The 21522-nt window shown below is 32.3% G+C and overlaps 1 protein-coding gene across 3 annotated transcripts in view; it reads left to right on the top strand.

The window, feature by feature from the left end:
- Positions 1-21522, top strand: part of LOC150105915 (KICSTOR complex protein ITFG2-like) — a 105341-nt gene that overhangs the window by 39614 nt on the left and 44205 nt on the right. For 2 of the 3 annotated variants that reach the window (XM_090394402.1, XM_090394401.1), the window contains 2 exons: positions 4902-4943; positions 12190-12258. In XM_090394402.1, the coding sequence (XP_090250528.1) occupies positions 4902-4943; positions 12190-12258 (111 nt within the window). Of the gene's footprint in view, positions 1-795; positions 852-4901; positions 4944-12189; positions 12259-21522 lie in introns of those variants that run through there. The other variant, XM_090394403.1, reaches the window with a different exon arrangement.

Below are 21522 nucleotides of genomic sequence, written 5' to 3'. Positions count from 1 at the left end.
CATATCATCACCCTTGTCAGAAATATGGTGTAGTCAAATGTCTAGTCGACAGAGGTTATAAAATATGTTCAACCAATTATCTTCTAAACAAGGAACTGTCTATTATCAAAGCCATCTTTATTTCTAATTGCTATAATACAAAAAAAATCAATAAAATCATAAATATGGCCTCCATCTTATCCCTCCTGAAGAAGAAGTTTCCAGAATTTTTCTTCAATATGCTAAAGGACTTTCAGAAAGAATAGCAAGACTTCTTTACATGGAAGGTAAGTCTCCTTCCATGCAGTTTGTAAACTAAATACTTTTGTTATCTCTCCAAGAGACAAACATCCTCCTTTTTCTTATCCTGGAGTTTATGGACAGACTGGTCATTCTGCATAAATTTGTCTTGAAGAGCATCAGGAATATATTTAACTTAGAGCTCAATAAATTTGGTTTATCAAGCCACACCTTATCTATAAAAACACAGAATTTAGTGGAATAATACTAAAATTCTACACAAAAGCTATTTTGTTCTGAAAGACTGTATAAAGAAAGCTATCAAGCACACATTCACAATCCTAATCTTAAGAAAAATGATTGCCTTAAACTGTCTCAATTTTTGGAAGTTATATTAATACTCAACATTCATGTGTTTTATAAATTGTAATTATTTAAATTTAAAATGTATTATTTATGTTTAATTTATTTCTTAATATCTATTAATGCATATGGAGTTATTGTCCTGCAGTCAATAATGCATATAATATCATGCACTTTTAGTTTAATTGTTCTTTTTTTTGTGGTTACCTGTAGTGTATTGAAAATAGCTGTGAAACATTGCCGAAAATTCTACAAATAAACAATTTTATGTAAGTGACTTCCATAATTTAGTATTATAACCTTCAGTTTAATAACAGTTTTATGGCTTAGTTTCTTAATCTTCTGCTTCACTTAATATCATAGTAAACATCTTTGTACTACAGAAATGTTTACTATCAGATGAAGTAAGATTGTAGAGTGCACAAGGATGATGCATTATTTGCTCTTTACTTGAAAAGACCTAGCTTTGAATCCCATCTAGGTCCCATGGAATTTTTCTAAGAGATTTTCAACTGGTAGTCAGTTTACCAGTTCATATGGAGGTAGCAAGATTTTTTCCCCATTGAGGACTTGAAATCTTCATCCCACAAAATGGACATAATGGCTCAAGAATACATGCACTTAACACTGGCCTCATAGCCTTAGTTATTTTGGCCATAATCCAATCACACCAGTCTTCCTAGCTGTAGTTGTTTCAGCCATAATTTGAAACAACCCAATCTAGATGGATGGATAAGGCTGGCAATGTCATATAAGGCAGCAGCAACTGAAAAAACAGTTTAGAATTTTTTTTTTTTTATAAACCAGACATTTTTTAGAATCACTATAAAGAAATTACATATTTTTGTTAAACAAAAAAAATCTGTAATACTTCTTTCTCATCTTTCCAGATTGTTATTTAGGCATTTTAATGTCCACTATCCAAATTTTGCATATCATTGGGAACAAAATAAATCATAGGTATATGCCTCTCATTCCAATTTGAGATCTGAGAAACTGTTAACAATTTTTTTAATCATTACAATTCTCATACATGATTCCTGTTTGCAACATGCTCATTAGCATTACGTCTTAATAACTCAGATTTCTAAGATTTTGCACTTTTAATCCCTCACTAAACAACACTTGATTCAGACACTAAACTCTAAATTGATTTTTGTGCAATCCATCTCTGTGTGTGTGTGTATCTGTCTCAATTCATTGCTGTCATACTGTGGCAACAAACTTAGTCAACTCTCTCTTCTTTTTTTGCTGCTTCCAGTTGCTCTTCTCATTCCATACTTGTCACTTTTCAAACTGTTCATACTACACGTGTGTGTTACCTTGAAAATTATATAGCTGAACTTCTGTAATTCATTCAGTATTAGCGATACGATTCTGTTGGAAAGCTCTTGGTTTGTATCCCATCTAGGATGCAAAGAATCTCTATCAGGGCTTTTCAGCTGAAGGCAAGTTAGCCAGTTCACGCAGAGGTGGTAGGGTTTTTTCTCCTGTAAACTTGTATATTTCATCCTGCAAAACAGGCAAACTGCCCAGAAGAACACACACACACTTTACAGACATAGTAGACAGTGCAGATAGGATTTAACCATTCAGTCATAAGCAGTAAGCACATTTCTACAAAGTTATTTGGTCATGACAGGTTGTAACATGGAAGGGAGAATGAGATGGGATATACACTGCTTGGAAAGAAGTGAACAGACTCCCATGAGCAAGGTGCATCATGCCATGTAATGAGTCACATGTTTGTAGTCGGTATAAATTGGAGGAATATGATGCTCTCAAGTCAGGACAACTGTGTCCAGGTGAAATGGCTGGAAGAAGGGAACTCACAAAGTTTGAAAGAGACATTGTGATAGGATGCCATGTTGCGGCCCTATCTGTATGGCAAATTGATGACAAATTGGGCTGTCCCAGGTCAATAATCAGTGATACCATACTGAGATGGAAATGCTGGGAGTAAACTGCAAGTGTTACCCACAGTGGATGACTCACCACACTCACCAAGTGTGACCATGGGAATGCTATAAAGGATGTGTGAAAACTGCCATTTTTTAGACATGTGGAGTTCTGGGCATAGACTGGAACACAAATATGCACAAGAACATTCATAACTGAGGCTCACAACATGAGTTTCCATGGTAGGACTGCAATATGCAACCCCCACATTACCTGAACCAGCATGCAGCATTGTTTTCAGTGGTGCAAAGAGCATGTACAGTGGGATGTGGAAGCTTGAAAAGCAGTGTTATGGAGTGATGAATCACCTACACCTTCTGCCAAGCCAATGGACAGGTGTGGCAGATGCCTGGTGAACATCTCTTACCAGAGTGTGTAACCCCAACTATGAAATTTAAAGGTTGTGGTGTGATGGTATGGTCTTGCTTTTCCTGGTTTGGTCTCAGTCCTCTGTTTGTGGTGCCACGAACTTCAAGAGGTGTCTGAACATTCTGGACAATGCAATGCTTCCTATTTTATGTCATTTCTACAACTGACCATTGTTTTTTTTTTTTTTTGGCAAGGCAATGCACCATGTCATATGCATAGTTTGTGGACAAGAATTTCACAACACTTGACTGGCCTTTACAGAGCCCTGATCTGTAAAGGCCTGATATTGAACAGCTATGAGCTGAACTTGGAGCATCATGTAAGATCAAGGGACATCCACTCCACAAGTTCAGTACCTCATTAGACGCATACAGGAAGAGAGTCCAAAATTGCCATTGATCACTATCATACACGTGTGGAAAGTGTTGGATAGCAGACACTTGTGGGAAGTATGTCCCATAGGATTGTTACAGTGATAGGAAGTCCTACATCTTATTAAGGTTGGTGCCATGACTGTTTGTTCCTCACTCTATGGTGTGCATTAACTTCTTTCCAACCAGTATATATATATATTAAAAGAAAGGTATTTTCCTTTCTTTTAATGAAATCACATTGAAGTCACTAAAGTGACTCTGGAATTAAAGAAAAAACATCCATGTTTTTCAGGTACTTCCCATGTAATCATTTCTGCCAAAAATATACAGTTATTTCTAATAGATAGTTTGTTATGAATATGAAAATCAGAACATTACTGAAAAAGCTATTTGTTGATAATGCATGCTTGCATGCACAAAGCTCCTTATCTCAAAAGATAAGCCTCTGTAGTATTTAGAAACAGAGCAGGAGTCTGTAAACCTCTTAAAACACCTTTGTTCATAAATTTCAGACATAAGTCAATATTAAGTTAACAGAAATATAATACTTTAACCATGCTTTCCTTCGTGAGTCTTTGACCGTGACTGAATATTGTTCGTGTTGGTGTTCTGTTGGGGATGGAATACTTAAGCAAGCAGAAAATAAACCTCATTAGATTAACAACTGAAATGCATTTTTATAAAAACAAATGTTAAGTAATTGAAGTTATTTTTCAGTGAAATTCTGCTATTTTTTTACAATGAATGATGTTCTCAATTATTTCTGATAACTTGCTTCCTTATAAAGAACTTTCTTTTTGCCCTGAAAGCTCATAAAATAATTCAGATAGCTTTTTTTTTTTTTTTAACTTTCCCTGATTTATTATTGCATACAAATCAGGTAGTTGACAGTTTTCATTATGTGGCAGTTGAGTTTCGTTACTTAGTGATACACCACACTTGGTTCACTGCTAAGTGGTCAAAAGTGGGTTGGAAAAATGCCATTTGTTCCCCAGTGGTTCCCAGTTTATCTAATTCTTAACTAGTCTGCAGTATTGATGCTGTGTTACAACCATTCCTGGATAGAATTCATGTTAACAAAAAAAAAATTAATTATTGTTAAGAAAAAGAAATGACATTTCTGATCCAAAAGGAAACTTGTGAATGGCTCAACTAGAATGTTAGTTTGTGTTGAATAAGTAGAATGAAATAATAAAGAAAGAGAGAAAATTGCAAATGTGACGATGACGTTTATAGTAAACGTGATGGTGTCATCTTGCCTTTTTTTCCCTCCTTCTGCAATTGAAATAAATTTTGATCTTTTGAATTTGTGAAATCTAAACCTGCTGCATATAAAGATATAGCTCAAGATATGCCTGTAAAGTTGTGTGTTTTTTATATTTTCTGTATTATTTATATGCAATAAATGTATATGTTATTCTTAATCATTTCCAATAGTAGATTTATGATTTGGATGTACGGTGGAAGCTTGGTTTTAGTTTTTAGATGATTTTTAAATATATATTTTATTTAGAAATATAAAATTGTTTTCTTTAATTAAATTAGTTTAATTTATGATGGCATTGCCTATTTCGTATCATATGTGTTTAATTGTTATGAACTGCATTGTTCTTTTAGGTCACCTCAGTTGTAATTGGTGATGTCTTAAATGAAGGAAGGGTATGTATGCATTTATGATTTTTAAATAGCTAATTCATTGTGTGTGTGTGTGCGTGTGAGAGAGAGAGAGAGAGAGAGGGGAAAAGTATGCGGAGGAAAGAACAAGAAATTATTTGCAATTATTAGTAATGTGATGAATATGAAACGAGAAAAAATAATTTTTTGCTATTCATTGTCATCATCATGCATATCAAGGATTTAGGCCTAGCGTGGCCTGTTCTGGTCTTAGAAGTCATTGTTTAAGGACGTCCTGATTTTCTCTTTCCTAATGGCTTGTTTTGGTAATCTTTCTATTTTCATTCTTTGAACGCTATTCATTGTAAAAACAGTAATCATTGAAATTTTGTTGTGCAATATGAGTCAACTAAACATTCTTGAAAATATTTTTTTATTATTATTTTCAAACTATAATAAAATTACCATGGTTATTGAAGAAATGCTTTCATATTCCATATATAGACTACGATATAAATTCACTCTTTATTCTATTAAATTTAATGGATTACATATACTAAAATTAATTAGTTTAAAATTTAAATAATTTTTTTATGTTTAATCCTTTAAATTTAATTCAGTGTGTTTCAAAATCATGTAAGACTAGAAAACATTATTTATTAGCAGCATCTAAGAATAACATGAATACTTTATCATATTATCTAATTTCTTACCAAGTTAACATTACATAATTTCTCACTGTCACATTAATAATGATGTTACATTAATTTTTTTATATAGCTCCCACGCCACAAAGGTTTTCCTGTAAACCTTAATACCATGTTGCATTAAGAACAATAAATAAATAAAAATAATTTTTATTTATTTTTTGCATGGTCTGGAAACCCTACTCTAGACATTAAACATGGAAATTTTCTAAGCCATTTCAGGCTTCCAACAAGTGGGACAGTGGTCTCACACTAGCAATGAAATTCATCTCCCACCTACATTTGTTGTTTAACTGAATGTACAGTTACCTAGTACTGTTCTAGAAATTAATTGATATCTATTCAAGGACTGGTTAACTAATAGGTTATACGAAAATTAAATAATTGAGAGATCACTCTTCTAAATTGCCATGAAGATATGAAATCCTGTAGAAAGCTGGTTATAGACATATACACCCATTATCTATATATCTATACACCCATTGACTAAGAATGAGTCAACAGACAGACATATCCTGTGAAGATGAGCTTACATGCAAATTGTGAGTTGTATATTTCACAGAGACTTGAATAATGAGTACTCCTCAATTATTGCTATTTAAATATAGTTGGTAATCATATCATTTTAGAAGATGAATGTAGGATACTCAACACTTCTGCTTTCTGTGAAACATGATCAAACCCTTCTTCAAAGAATAAAGACACAGAAAAGAAAACTTTTTCCATAGGAAGACTATTAAAATCTGTGTAAAAGATCTGAGGTATTTTGCCTGTTTAGTATTATTCAGTATACACCTTAACCAGTGTGTATGTGGGATGGGGTGGGGGGGGGAGCAAATAAAAAGGTGTGCTGTATCCAAGATGAAGGCATTATATGAGCCTTAATGCCCATATCCTTTTAAATGGTAATATTGCTACCTTTTTCTATGATTATTGAAGCTTTGGCATGGTTTGTACAACCATATATCTAACTACACTAGATATAATACTAGCATATAATGTCATATATATCTTTTTATGTGACATATTAAGATATATGTGTGACCGAGAATTTTTCCACTGTGGGCGAGGGTGGGCCATAATTCATTTCATTGCTACTTAAATAAATCGCATCATTTGTGCTGAAATGTTTCTGTTATTCTGAAATACTATTAAAGTTTATTTTTTAATGCAGTTGACTCTTACTACAGCATTGATATAAACTTACTATAACAGACTACTGAAAAGTCTTATCCTAAAAGTCTTGATCAAAAGGTGATTTACTGGAGCAGATTATCTGATTTAAAAAAAAAAACTATTCCTGTGGTCTCTGTGAGTTTGCTAGTGATAATTTGCTACTGTTTGGTGCAATATTTTGATTAGTTTAAAGAAATGTAAACACTTTGAAAACAGTTGAAGTAACGATAAACAAATTCATCACTTAATAGATGATTCCTGTTTGGTAGTAGTGGTATATAATATCTACTTTATTCATTAATATGAGTTTCATTACAAGTATTTCTATATTTCTGACTTTTTAGAGTTATGATTCTGCTGAATTTTTTCCCTACAGAACAAAATGTGAATGGAATATTGCCTAGTCTGGTTGGTAAAATGTATATTATCTCCACTCTCCAATCAGTAGTTCATGGGTTTGAATCTTGCTATATGCATTAGATGTTTAGAGTGTCTTTAAGTGGGAGATGAATTTCATCACCTACTGAGAGACTACTACCCTGCTTATTGGAGCCCTGAAATGGCAGGAAAAGTTGTTTAGTTTTTAAAGCAGGGTTCCTGGATTTGTTAAATAAATAAATACTTTTTTTAAGAATAAAGAAAAACATTTAGTTTGCTTGAGCTACAGTGTACTGAAGGTTTACAACCTTCCATGGGTAGTCACAAAAAAAAAAAAAAAAAAAAAAAAACTGATATTAAGAATCGCAGATGAAGCTAGCATGTATCTAGCTTAACTAGGGAATATACCAAATATTTGAAATTTGGCTAAAGCACTGAATTATCTGCTGAAGCATACTAAATTAAATTTGATAAACAAATGTTTAAAAAAAAAAAAAAAAAAAAAAAAAGTGCTCATTAAAAATGTATAAACATTTTTGAAGAGTGTATTATATATATATACTGTATTTTCCGGTGTATAAGACGCACTTTTTTCCTTTGAAAATAGGTATGAAAAACAGGGTGCATCTTATACGCCGATACTCAGTTTTTTATTACTTTCGTTTCTGGAAATTCTCTCTGTTCCGAGTTACGTGATTTTTTTCTTGCTTCCTTGCAGTGTGTGAGAGCATTCCAATTACGTAGAATTCAGTGGATGCCCATGTGCTGTCATCAACTATTGCAGCTGTGTTCCTGTTCGTTTAAACTTTCCGATTGTTGTTGTGGTTGTTTTGAACGGTGATAAATTTCTGCTGTTAAATTTTCTGTAAATTTCTTGGCAAATTATGGCTGAAAAATGTTGGCATTGCTACAATATTGCATACAAGCTATGTGTGATTGTGTATTAGGTATTTTTTGAAAGTAGACCTACTTGTTACTTTATATTTCAAATACTGTAAATTCATTATAATATTCAGTGATAAAGTTTTTTTCCTAAAAAAATTTGTACAAAAAAGGGGGTGCGTCTTATACGTTGGCAAAGGCTGTATATTTTGTTCAAAACATATGTTTATAAAATTTAATTTGCAATGTTTAAAATTGAATTAATTATACTTCAGCTGGATATTCAGCACTTCAGCTAAGTTGCAGAATGAAGAAAGATTAAAAACATGTATAATATTTTATCTAATCATGTAATCACATGCAAATAAATGAATGAACAAGTGTGTATATAAACTTTGAAAGTTTACAAAAACTGACAAAAGAGCCTATGAGAATAAAATCTTTGGCATTGGAGTATCCTTAGCTTCCACCTACTTAAAAGTTATATGAGTGCTGCCAAAGTGTCTGTATATTTGCCTTTTATTAGTTCTTTTGATTAAGGTTTTACTGACCTGACAGTGTTTTGAACTGTTGGTCCTCATCAGAGATCAGGCAGAAACCTTAAAATGACAAGAATCTTCATTCTGTTTCAGAGAATTGTATTTTTCATAAGTAAACAGTAATCAGTGCTTAAGAGTAATTATCAAAGAGCAGCCTAAGTATATTCAATTTCGACATTGTAAAATAAACAGATCAAAGAGTTAAAAAGATTTTTAAGTATTGCAAGTTGTGAGACAACTTTAATGCTGAGGTTGTATTTTCATAAACTCTCTCTTCTTTATTCAAACCTCTCCCCATTTCTATGCATATGTATATTCAACTATGAAATATTAAAGCATGTATCTTTAATATCTCCTATTTCTGTTTATTTTACAGTGTTAAAATAAAGACTTTAGGATCTTTTTTTGATAAAAAGGAAAAAATACAATTTTGCTTTCTCTAAATATAATAGCTGTCAAATTTTTAAGTATAGAGCTGAAATGCTTCAGTTTGATATAAGTGAGATGTTGTAATGGAGGATATTATGAATCTATCCATATTTTATAGCCAAATGTAGAAAAAAAATCTTAAAACTTTCGACAATTTACCCAAGAGTTTGTAAGAACATAACCTTTTCATAAGTTTTCTAGTAATCTACTTCCTTTCGAAAATTTATTAATTTCGAAAGTAAGAAAATTTTTCTACATTTCTTACTTTCACTTGTTTTCACATTTTGCTATAAAATTATAGATGAATCTGTAATTATAGTATCTATAGAAGAAAAATATATGCTTCTCTGCTCTATAGTTTAATATTTTATCATGCACCCACCCAGAGATCACTTATGGCGAATTTAACTTTTTGATATAGCTAAATTACAACATCAAATGAGTTTTTGTCTCTGCTCTGTTATAATTTTTTTTTTTTTAACTTTGTCAGTTTGAAATCTAGTGTTTCAGGCTAATGAAACATTAATAAAAGACAAATATACGAGTTGTGGGTCATATGAGTTCTTGTTCTTTAAATAGTATAGCCAAGGCAACTCCAGTTCCGGTCTTTTCTCATATGCTTACTGGTAATTTTCAAAACTTCATTTTCTTTCTACATCTACTCTATACTATAAAATGATAAGCTGAAATTGGAAACGGATGTAGGCTGTAACGCTTTTGTCAAGTTATTGAAATAACTTGACAAAAGGGGGGGGGGCCCTAGGTGTCAGGGGTGTCATTTTATAGCCAAAGTGGGGGGGGCTAGTTTGGCTATAAAATATAGATGGATCCATAATATCCTCCATTTTGATATAATAAAGCTATCATTTAATTTCATAGAGAACATTGCATTTAAAACACAATACAGCATAAAAATGTCAGAACAAACTACACTTTTTTCTTCAGATAACTAAAATATTAATAGAATTTATTTTAAATTGAGAAATATAGAGAATAATGTTGAAAGTTTATTTTTCACTTGGTTAGACTATAATAAATTTAGTTTAATCCTTTATCCAAGTATAAGCAAACAAACTTTGCACCTGAAAATAATTTTACACCTTTCCACTGACGAGACCTCAATAAAGGTTGAAACCGGTCTGGGTAGTGGCCCTTCCCTTAATGCATAGCAGTATACATGTCCGCAAGGAGATGTGCTTTGCATTATGGGAGATACTGAAACAAGGAGTGATGAGAGCTTGGTCCACCTTTGCTCAGAGTTGCCTGGTGTTACACTACCTTACCTCAGTCCGGAAGATATTTTCAGGCGCAAACTTTGTTTGCTTACACTTGGATAAAGGCTTATCCAAGATTTCAATTCATCATTTTTTAGAGTAGCATACATCTGGTTTTTTCATAAATATTTCCAACTACTGAAAAAAATCTTTCAAGGAATAAGCTGGTAGCTAGTGCCAAAAGAAATTATCTGATAAATTGTACTGTACAATAAGTTTACTCATTAGCCTAAGAAATCTTTCTATTTGAACGGTTGCCCAAGATAAGGGAAGGCTTTCCCTAATTGATTGCATTTGTTATGATGCATGTAACAGAAATTTTTCTGCTTTCCATTTTCTTTACTACATGTACTCTAAACTTCAGTTTAACTACTAGATGTTCCTGAGAAATTGGAATAGAGATACTTTAATTATAAAGACACTGCAGTTTATTAAATAATCAAAAGACACAATTCCAAAAACCAGTTTGAATCATTCTTAAAAACACAATGCTGATCAAATGTCATTTATTTAAAAATAACATCAGTCAACAGTCCTTTAAATTTTTACCAGTAAATTGATAAAATACAATGTTATTTTGCTCAAAAACAGCAGAATTATTTTTATTTAGAAAAACAAGAAATATTTATCAGATCAAAATCAAGATTTGTGTCCCATTTAATGGCAGAATAGTTGCCATAATGGTTTTTTTCCCCTCCACAACATTAATATATTACCAATGATTGCATTTTGATTCAACTGTGATATGCTGTTCAGTTTAAACGTTTTATGAACTAGTAGGGATAAGAGAAACAAAATTGATTCTGTTTATATCACATAATTTATTTCAGGATTTTACCTCATAAAAGAAATTTAACTCAGTTGATGGTTAAAAATTGTCTGAATCATTTTCCCCAGCATCAGGTGTATGTTCTAAAAGGAAAAATATCGGAACATTTCTCCATATTGAACATTTTAGCATGCTAGCAAGCATTATACTTTGGTTGAGGTAAATAATTTTTTAATTCTTTCCTCTGTGGAGCAATAAATACAATTTAAGGAACACCATTTATTATCATTCTGCTGTTTTATAAAATAAGAAAAATAAGCTCAAGAGTTCAACTTTTAAACAAATCATGTATGTTTCTGTGGTTACATGTTTTAAATATATCATTCAGGAGACAGATGACTCAGTTTGGAATTTGGTATTTGATATAAAATTTATTATAAGCATGTTATGAGTAATTTTTCAAAATTAAATCTCATTTGAAGTACTTTAATTTATTCTTGTGGAAAGGCTTAGACATTTGTTATACATGCTTACTAAATAGCTTAAGGAAATTACAATGTACAATAGAATATACATTAAAATAAATTTTAATACACTTCCAATATTTCAGCAACGTCATGTTGCCATTTTCACAGGAACTTAGAAACAAGACACGTGCACGCAAGTACAATACACAGTAAATGAGGATGAAGCAGGAAGAAAGTCATGATGGTACCCCCTAGTGGGCAATGTAGGTATTCTTGGCCAGGCTGAAGGTCTTCTGATGTAGGTTTCCCAAATTTGGGGCAGTCTCATGCAACCAAATTTGTTGAGGTTTGGATTGTTTCTTAGGGCTGAGGCTGATTCCATGAATAGCCTTTCGTATTTGAATTTACTACGGTGTATTATCGTGGCTTTCTTCCACTGTACTCTATGGTGGGTATCCAGAGCATGGTCTGCAAGACCAGAGCAGCTATATTGGTGAAACTGGATGTAGTCCTTGTGTTCTGAAATTCTGATATTTAGTAAGCTTTAATTTATTTAATTGCAGTTTAGTAATAATTTTATGCAGTACTAAATTCTCATTTGTGAAATTAATGCAAATTCTGAATTTATACTATTCTTGAACTTATCTTCCACTTTTCATTTTCTTTTCAGAATTGCTTGATGAGTATTAGTGGGGAAGGATGGTGTCATATCTTTTGTGTTAAAGACAGTAATAAACAGGTAGGGGCATAAAGAAAAGGCTACTTTGGAATTTGTGTTCATAAAGGTAATTGATCAGTGTTTTTATGATATACGAGAACTTCCATTATTACCATTCTGTTTACCTGAGACTTATTCAAAATAGATTTCAGTTGGAAAAGAGGATTAGAAAAGAGTAAGAAGTGAAGGTTTTGGGATCATTTGAGATGGAAGCTGACATCATGAAATTGTGAAAACTGGTTCTGCTTAGAGACCTAAACAGTAGAAAATTCATCATAGACATGCAGAAATGTTTGGGAAAATTTAGAGAAAATGCAATGCTAACAATAATGAGTATATGCTTGACTTATGCATTAAAAATCTGCATAAAAATACAAAAAAAAACCTCCTAGATTATGCTATTGTTGATGACTATGTTTTCTCATTGGTCCAATGTACAAGAGTTTATAGAGGATTTGAAAAATGAAAAGTCACCATCACCTTGTGTTAAATAGGATGAGTATGAGTGTTTTGTTAAAAAGAGAATTGTGTTCTGAAGTTTTAAAAAGAATCAAAGTTGAGTCCTCTCAGATGTGCTGTAGATAGATATACAAACATTATCTGGAAAAGTGAAGGAGTTTGAAAACAAGACCTAAACCTTAATGACTGAGTAGAAAAACCTGAAAAAAAAAAAAGACTGACTCAGCGAGGAAATAGGTTGGGAAAACTGTAATGGATAAACATGTATTGAAAGCTCAGTTGTATGTAATTAAAAGTAACTAAACAAAAAATATTGGAGATTTTTGTGAAAAGATTAATATAATACAGGAGCAAAATGTTTTTGGATGCCACTAAGAAAGTTTAAAAATTGAGGAGGATCACTGCAAAAGAAATCAGTGATCATAAGGATTGTAAAACAACTGATGAAAATTGAGGTGAAATTATAATTGTTTTCCAGGAGAAATGTCACAAGAATTAGCAGATAAAATATGCTTTAATGTTTAAGCTACTTTGGCAAACTAATAGTTTATTCTTACAGTTGCTAAGAGTGTTGAAGTTTTGAGTGGTATACATGAAAAACAATCTTCAAAGATTGTGGTGGCATGCAGCATGAACTTTCCAGGTTTAGATCCCATGTGGTCTCTATAAAGGAGGAATCTAATGCATTAACAAAAGATACTCTTGGGAAAAGAGTTCATGTCGTTTATTAGTATGATATCAAGATGCTTGCTGAAGGTTGTTTCATATATATATTTCTAAAAATTTTAAACATTTCGTGGTTTCATGAGCAAATATAGTGTGCCTGATTTAAATGAATATAACTACTTTTCATGTAAAGCCCTTCAAAAAAATTATCAGAAATCCACAAGTAACTTGCTATTAAGATAAGGATAAACTCAAACTCAAAAATGTCAAAATTTGTTGGGAAAAATTGGTCCATTGCCAAGAACAGAGAAAGGTGGAAAGAACTGGAGGAGGCCTTGTCCAGCAGTGGACAGAAAATGGCTGAAAAGAAAAAAAAAAAAAACTCCAACTAGTAAAAGATTAAAAAAAACAAAAAAACTAGGAGTGTAGCTAATATGAAATATTAGCTTTTTCTAAATTATATAGTAAAGCAGTTATAACTTCTAATAAGACACTTCGATTAATTTCCAAAAATATTTTTTCAGTAAACACAAAAATGTAAACTATTCATCCCATGTTAAAACAATGGTTAGATCTCATTCAGAGTACTGTATGCAAGTTTGGAGTGTCTGTCATAGAAATGCCTTAATTTTTAAAAGTTATTCCCATGATAAAACAATGATTATATCTCATTCTGAGTACTCTATATATAATTTGCTGTCGAATGCTTTAATTTTTTAATTTTTAGGGGGTTAGAGACAAGAATTAGAAGGAAATGTAGTTTTTATATTGATCCCATATAACAGTGTTTCTGAAACTTCAGATGTCCACGTACCCCTTCTTAAATTTTCATTATTACCAAGTACCCCCTAATTAATTAATTTAAAAATAAATAAATAATTAAAAACGAATAAATTAATTATTTAAATTTTTCATGTAGTAGTATCATATCCTGTACACCCCCTTGAGGGTACATGGCAGGAATTTGATGATGATGATGATAAATTAATTTAAAATATTAATTAAAAATTAAATATCTATTTTATTTGAATTTATATGTTCATGTAAACAAAAAATATGATTTATTTTTAATAGAACAAAATTTGGAATAGGTTCCTCTTCGTTTCCTATCCATGAAAATCCATATTTCAAGTTATTCATATCATACTTATGAAGAGTTTTCATCCTCTTCCTAGTTGGTTCTCTAGAGATGTCAGATGACACACTCTTATCAATTTCATTTGATACTGATATAATATCAACGTTCTCTTGTTGCTTACAGCTACTTGTATTTGCTATATTGCTCTCTTTTGGGGGTTTTATATATCCAATCTTTAACCAATGATCCATGCGTAAGAATTTGAAAGCTAAAAATAATACTGTATTTACTCAGATATAACTAACTTTTTTCCCGAAATTAAAGCTAAAAAAATCGTGTTGCGAGATATGAGCAGGATTTTCGGAAACTAAAGTTTTCAGAAAAAAACTGAAAACTGAAATGCACACAAGCAGTTTCTTTGTGTGCATCATCAAAGTCATCTACCCAAATAGTGTCATCTTCTTTCCCATTATCTCTAGCAAAAATTACCAGTAATTTACAAGACTTGAGATACGTAGAGCAGCGAAGAACTGCATATGATTGGTGCGGTATTAACAAAAGATCGCGCAAACCAAAGACAAATATATATTTCTTAGTTTTAACACTTAACGACGGGGTGAGGTCAAGCAAAACCATTTGTTCCACAGGAAACATATGGTTTTGCTTGGTCTATAGATCAATTTCTGTTGGGGGGGGATGTAATTTATTAGTTAGTGCCGGTTGTCTTTAATTGCACTGTTTGTTGAAAAATATAATGACTCCTTTAATTATGCATAGCAGAAAATTTGCTAGGTATCCCCTAACGACCTTTCGCGTACCCCCCCCCAGGGGGGGGTACGCATACCACACTTTGAGAAACACTGCCATATACTGTATGAGAAGTCAAAGAACCTTTAGCACATCATTGCTTAATGATAAAATTATTATACGGTAAATTATTATAATGCAAAATTATTAAACAACTACAACTGCCAATTCTTCAAGAAAAATGTCAAATTCCTTCTTTCCCAACCCCTCACTTGCAACATATGTCAATGATGTGCTGTTTTAAACAAACAATATTTTGTTTATTTTAAGTTTTAATTCACACAATTTATTTAATTTAATTAAATAAATTAAATATGAAAATAAATAATATTGATTTAACTTGTATCTAACAGATAAGCTTAGGTGTTGATGGCTATTCATGACTTATTTTTCACGGTATTAACAACACCACAATCAGCGAAATATAAGCGTTAATAAAACATCTTTGTTGATAAAAGTGTTTGTGGTGTTGTTAATACCGTGAAAAATAAGCCATGAAATTTAACTTGTATATTAATGATATTGGTGAAGATGGAGGTATTCAGTTGTTTGCAGATGATGCAAAGTTGGGACGAACCATCAAGAGTAGAGAAGATGTTGTGGCCTTACAAGATGACTTGAATAAATTGAGTGATTGGGCATGGGAATGGGGATTTGAGTTCAATGTTGCAAAATGTAAGGTTTTAAAATTTGGAAAATGAAGATTGGATGCAGAATTTATGCTTGGTGAGGATATATTGTTGGAGGTGGAAGAAATAAGAGCTCTCGGGGTGATAGTGGATAAGGATCTGAAATTTAGGGGACACATAGCCAAAATTATGAAAACAACACAAAGGCTTCTGGGAATGATGCGGAGGACACTGACTTGTAGAAGTAGGGAGATTCTTGTTCCATTGTATATGGCTTTGATTAGGCCACACATGGACTATTCTGCCTAGATTTGGTCACCTGGTTTTCAGAAGGGTGAAGTGATGTTGGAAAGGGTCCGGAGGCAACTGACTAAGGTAGTTTCTAACCTCTGGAATGTCGAGTATGAGGAAAGATTGAGAAGATGTAATTTGCAGAGTCTGGTGGACAGGAGGAAGAGGGGGAGATATGATAGAGACCTACAAGTTAGTAAGAGGTTATTATGGGATCAATGCTGGAGAGGTTCTACAGAAAATAATGGGAGATCGGGGGGGGGGGGAGAAACCAGAGATCATTCCTGGAAACTGTAAAGAGGGTGCGAGTAGGGGAGTGAGAAGCAGGTTTTTTTCATGCAGAGTTGCGAATGATTGGAATGCCTTGCCTGAGAGTGTGGTGTCTGCAGAGAATTTGAGTGTTTTTAAAGCACAGTATGATGAGATGTGTGTGTGTGTGTGTGATAAAAGGACCTCTCAGATGAGTCTTTGACTCCATGGGGATTGGGTAATAATAATAACTTATTTGCTGATATTTCACTGGCATTATACCCAGCATCTTCAGTGTATAAAGAACAGTTTGTCAGAGTATATGAACAGCAACAATTAGTTAACGGTGGGACAACTTTAAAAATTATAGAACAGCACAAGGAACTGAAGTCCTAATTGGTGCCATCTCTTATTTAGGGTAAGGAGAGAGTTAACAAGTATTAATTTGATCTTAAAATGACTGTCTCCCAGATTTTTGGTAAATTGATACAGCCTTACTTGTTGAGGTTTGGGCAATGTTTTAAAGCTATTACTGATTTCAAAAACAGCCTCTCTGGTTTATAATGACTTCTGCATAGCACTTTTGTTTTTTTTCCATTTGATCCTATATGAAGGGTTATCTAAGGCAGGGTTTTTCAATCTTTTTATATGACGGAACACTTCACAAATCCTGAAATGTTCACGGAACACCTTGGTTATTTTGTAATGTATTAATTAATAATTAATTGGTAATTTAGCTTATTTTATTTTTAATTAATGCTTGGAAGGTAATTATTAATTAATAATTAATTAAACATCAATTAAACCATTATTAAATTAATTTGTGCTGATTTTCATTGACGTATCCCATTCTGATCACCAAAAATTTATAATATAAGTACTTACGAGTGAATGCAGACTTTTTCTCCTGTGTGCTGGTTTTTTAGGTTAAATATAAATAAAATAAATGAGTAAATCTAAGCGTTAAGAAAAAACAATCATTTATTGTCAAATGTTAATTAGTAAAAACAAAACACATAAAAATAGTAAAACGTATATTGCAAATTAAGTTCTTAATGACTCCAAAGTTTTAGGGTCTTTGAATTACAAATTCTTTTGATATCAGGCACAATATTAGAAAGTTGAATTCTCATATTTGGTGCAGTGTCGAATCTGTTCCTGGACTTTGATTTGGTTGCAGCATAATATGAAAATCCAGCCTCGCATAAATATGTCGTTGTAAAAGAAAGTAAAACAAGAATAGCTAGTTTTGACACGCTTGTCCAGAAATCATTTATTGGCAGTTCCTTGTATTTTTGTTTTAAATCAGAATCACTAATTAAGTCAATTAGATTTTCATAGTCACTTGCACTGAAGCCTGCTGGCTTAGCTGTCACTGTAAATGGATTCAGAACCCAGGAATTGTCCTCACTGGATTTTGGAAAATATTGCAAAAGGGTTGATTGCAAGTCATGCATGTGTTCTAAAATTATGTTAGATACTTCTTCATTTACTTTAGAATTTATTTCAGTCAAAAATTCATGCAAGGTGGAAAAACAATCAAAATTAATCTGTTCAACTGTAGAAATTCAGAATTGCAACTTCCTATCAAAAGATGCAATTTTATCTCTTGTATTAAAAATTGTAATATTCTTTCCTTGTAATGATAAGTTAATTTCATTGCACTTTGTAAAAATATCTGGCAGATATTTTTACAAAGTGCAATATCTTCATCAACCATGAAGAATTCCTTAATAATTCAATAAAATTTTGTCCTAAATTATGTGACATCAAGAAGACCATTAACTCACTACGAAGTTCAAAAAGTCTCAATAATGCTTTTCTTCTGGATAGTCATCTCACTTCAGTATGTAATAAAAGTGCGTTATGTGCACTACCCATTTCATCGCACAAAATTTTAAATAATCTGGATTGAAGTGGTCGAGATTTTACATAGTTGATCATTTTTATGGCTTCATCCAAAATAGTTCTTAAATATGTAGGAATTCTTTTTGTTACTAGTGCTTGTCTATGCAAAACACGACTTTTGGTGGCTCTTGTAGCTATTTGCAGGATACGTGTTACAACTCCCTTCATCTTTCCTACCATTGCTTGAGCACCATCTGTACAAATATCAATACACTTCTCCCGACTGATTTTCTGTTTTGTAATATAATTATTAATATAGTTGAATATATCTTCTCCGGTAGTTTTTTCTTGTAGATTTTCACACAGGAGTAAATCTTCTTCAATACTTTTATCAAATATGTAATGAACAAACACTAGTAATACAGTGAGTCCAATACAAGTTTTTTCTTGTAGATTTTCACACAGGAGTAAATCTTCTTCAATACTTTTATCAAATATGTAACGAACAAACACTAGTAATACAGTGAGTCCTGCGACATCTGTAGATTCATCCATTTGCATTGAATATTCACTGCAGTCTAAGTCGATGAATTTGCTCTTTTTCTATGTCAGCAGAAAGATCTTTGATGTGGCATGAAACAGTATTATTTGATAATTGTACTGCATCTATTATTTTAGCAACGTGCTCGTTTAACATGCATGATAAAATGTCTTTCACACAAGGCTTAATGAGCATCTCACCAATTGTATGAGCTTCACCATGAAGTGCAATGCGGTAACTCACGCGAAAAGACGCCTCTGTTGCATTTTCAGTTGTAGCAATTGTAGCCATTTAAAGTTTAAATTTTTCTAGCGAGTCACGTCTCTTAAAAAAATGTATATATTTTCCTTTGTAATCAGTGTGTTTTGTTTCGAAGTGCCTTCGAAATTTAACTGGAGCCAAAGAACTGTTTACTAGTATTTTATTACACAAAACATCAGGAGCATGTGTATTGCCAATACACGTAAATCCATAATTTAAATAACTTTCATGGTACTTCCGTTTTGGTCTGTTCTTAGATGACTCTTGTTCTTTAATATTAGCGTTTGAAGAAACCACAGTTTGCAATTCCATATCTTCTCCAATCATATGAATAGATGTATCAGCAGAAGTACTTGCTCCTCCTTGTGTTAAAGTTCCTGTCTTTAAACAAGAATCCATGGGTATTTTTTCAATAATATTCAAATTCCAATATTTGTCAGAGCTATAATAAAAACAAATAGAATTGTGTTGTAAATGTAACTTTAGTATGAAAAACAATAAGATTATAAATAAGAAATGCCGAATAATATAAAAGTAAATGAATAATGCAAAATAGTAAAAAAAGACTGCAACACACAAAAGTAAATATGAATTGTAACAATACTTGTAAGAAAAGTACTAAACCGTATCAAATAACGTAAAAGCAATTGTAATAAGAATGATTTGATAAAATGTTCAGTAACAAAAATTAAACAGTTCAAAATAAATCAGATATTAATTATAAAAGTAGTTAAAAGAGTAAGAAGAATTCTTTTTTTTTAAAAGTCACCTCGCCTCCCTATATACGGGAATAAAAAGGCATTAGCTGATTTTTTTTTTTTTTTTTCCGAGGGCCTGGTCCCAAGAAATTTACTCGTAAATACCTTTCCAAATTTTTTAAAGTTCATACATTAACATAAGTATTAATAATTAATTAGGGCATAATCATAAAGAGTATTAGTATACTTATGTATACATTGTGGCATGTTGACTATCAATCTAGTTATCAATCACTGGACTAATGAAATGTTGTAACATGTCGTAGTTTCTTCAGGCAAACATCATTAAATTAATTTGTGCTGATTTTCATTGACATATCCCATTCTGATCACCAAATATATTTATAATATTATTATAAGTACTTATGAGTGAATGCAGACTTTTTCTCCTGTGTGCTGGTAGTTTCCCCTCCTGTTGTACATCCTGGAGATCTTTGTAGGCTGGAGGTGGATGACTCACTATCTGTTTCATCACAAACACCCTCAATAAGAGATTTCTTAATACCAAAATTAAACAAGGCACCTTGTCTCTTATTCATATTAATTTTAACTCTGTATTCCTATTACTTTTAAAAAAAATCACGGCACTCCGGTTTCAGAACGAGCGCTTATACACTGCAATACGAACTTGCGAAGAAAGTATTCAGTATTAATAGATTTGAGAACCGGGTACCGATTACCTTGATCTTCAATTTCAGTGGAAAAATTGTCTTTATACTTCCTTGCTGATTGGTCACTGATATTTGCAACGCAGATGTTATTTCGTTCAGTTTTGAGAACATGCCGCCCATTGCTGTAATCGGCTTGCAGGCAATTTTTATGATCGGTCATAAACAGCGGTATTCTCTTTCCCCGATTGTTGAAAGATTTCGATGTGTGAAAATTAACAATAATTCATGAATACTTCCATGTTTAAAAATATGCTGCTTGGTCACTGATGTTTGCTACACAGATGTCATTTCCTTCAGTTTCGAGAACAGAAGATATGACACCAATTGTTGTAATGGGCTTGCAGGCAATTTTTATGACCCGTCATAAACAGCGTTATTCCCTTTCCCAAATGTTGAAACGTTTCAATGTGTGAAAATTAACGATACACAGATGTTATTAGGTGTCCTGGGTCTGAGCTTTTCAACACATTCATGAATATTATTCTCCTCAGAATATTTTTACTATAAAATATTTATTCATGAAAAATGCTTAGAAAACTAAAATGACAAATTTCAGAACTTCTCGCAGAACACAGTTTGAGAAACCCTGATCTAAGGCATGGTCTGCTAGTCCTGACCTGCGATAATGATCGTGCCAAATATATTTCTTATGGACAGACAGGAAGAACTGTTCACCTTTCATTTTGTTTTAAAGAAGAGCCACTGTATTAATGAGTCTGTTTTGGAATTCACTGATTTCATTATAACCTGCTCTATTATACCAACATCAGTTGGTATAATAGAGCAGGTTAATCTGAATGCATGAGCTACATAGTACCTGCAACTGGCAAACTAGAAAGCCAGATCAGCCAGTCATAGCATTATAAAAGACTCCATTCTGACTTTTGAAATTCAAGAGCATTCTTGAATGTTTCCCTCTTTCTAGTTAATGATTCAAAATTAACAGGGCAGAAGTCAGGTTGTGTTGTTGTATAGTTTTTATCAATTCAAAAATTACATATCTCAGAGAGGGTATACTACATAGTGC

Source organism: Typopeltis vanoorti, chromosome 6 (assembly GCF_054136105.1).
Source record: "Typopeltis vanoorti isolate ZY-2024b chromosome 6, IOZ_Tvanoo_1.0, whole genome shotgun sequence".
NCBI classification, from domain to species: Eukaryota; Metazoa; Arthropoda; class Arachnida; order Uropygi; family Thelyphonidae; genus Typopeltis; species Typopeltis vanoorti.
The sequence above is the reverse complement of the archived record's forward strand: the minus strand, read 5'-3'. Positions and strand labels throughout refer to the sequence as shown.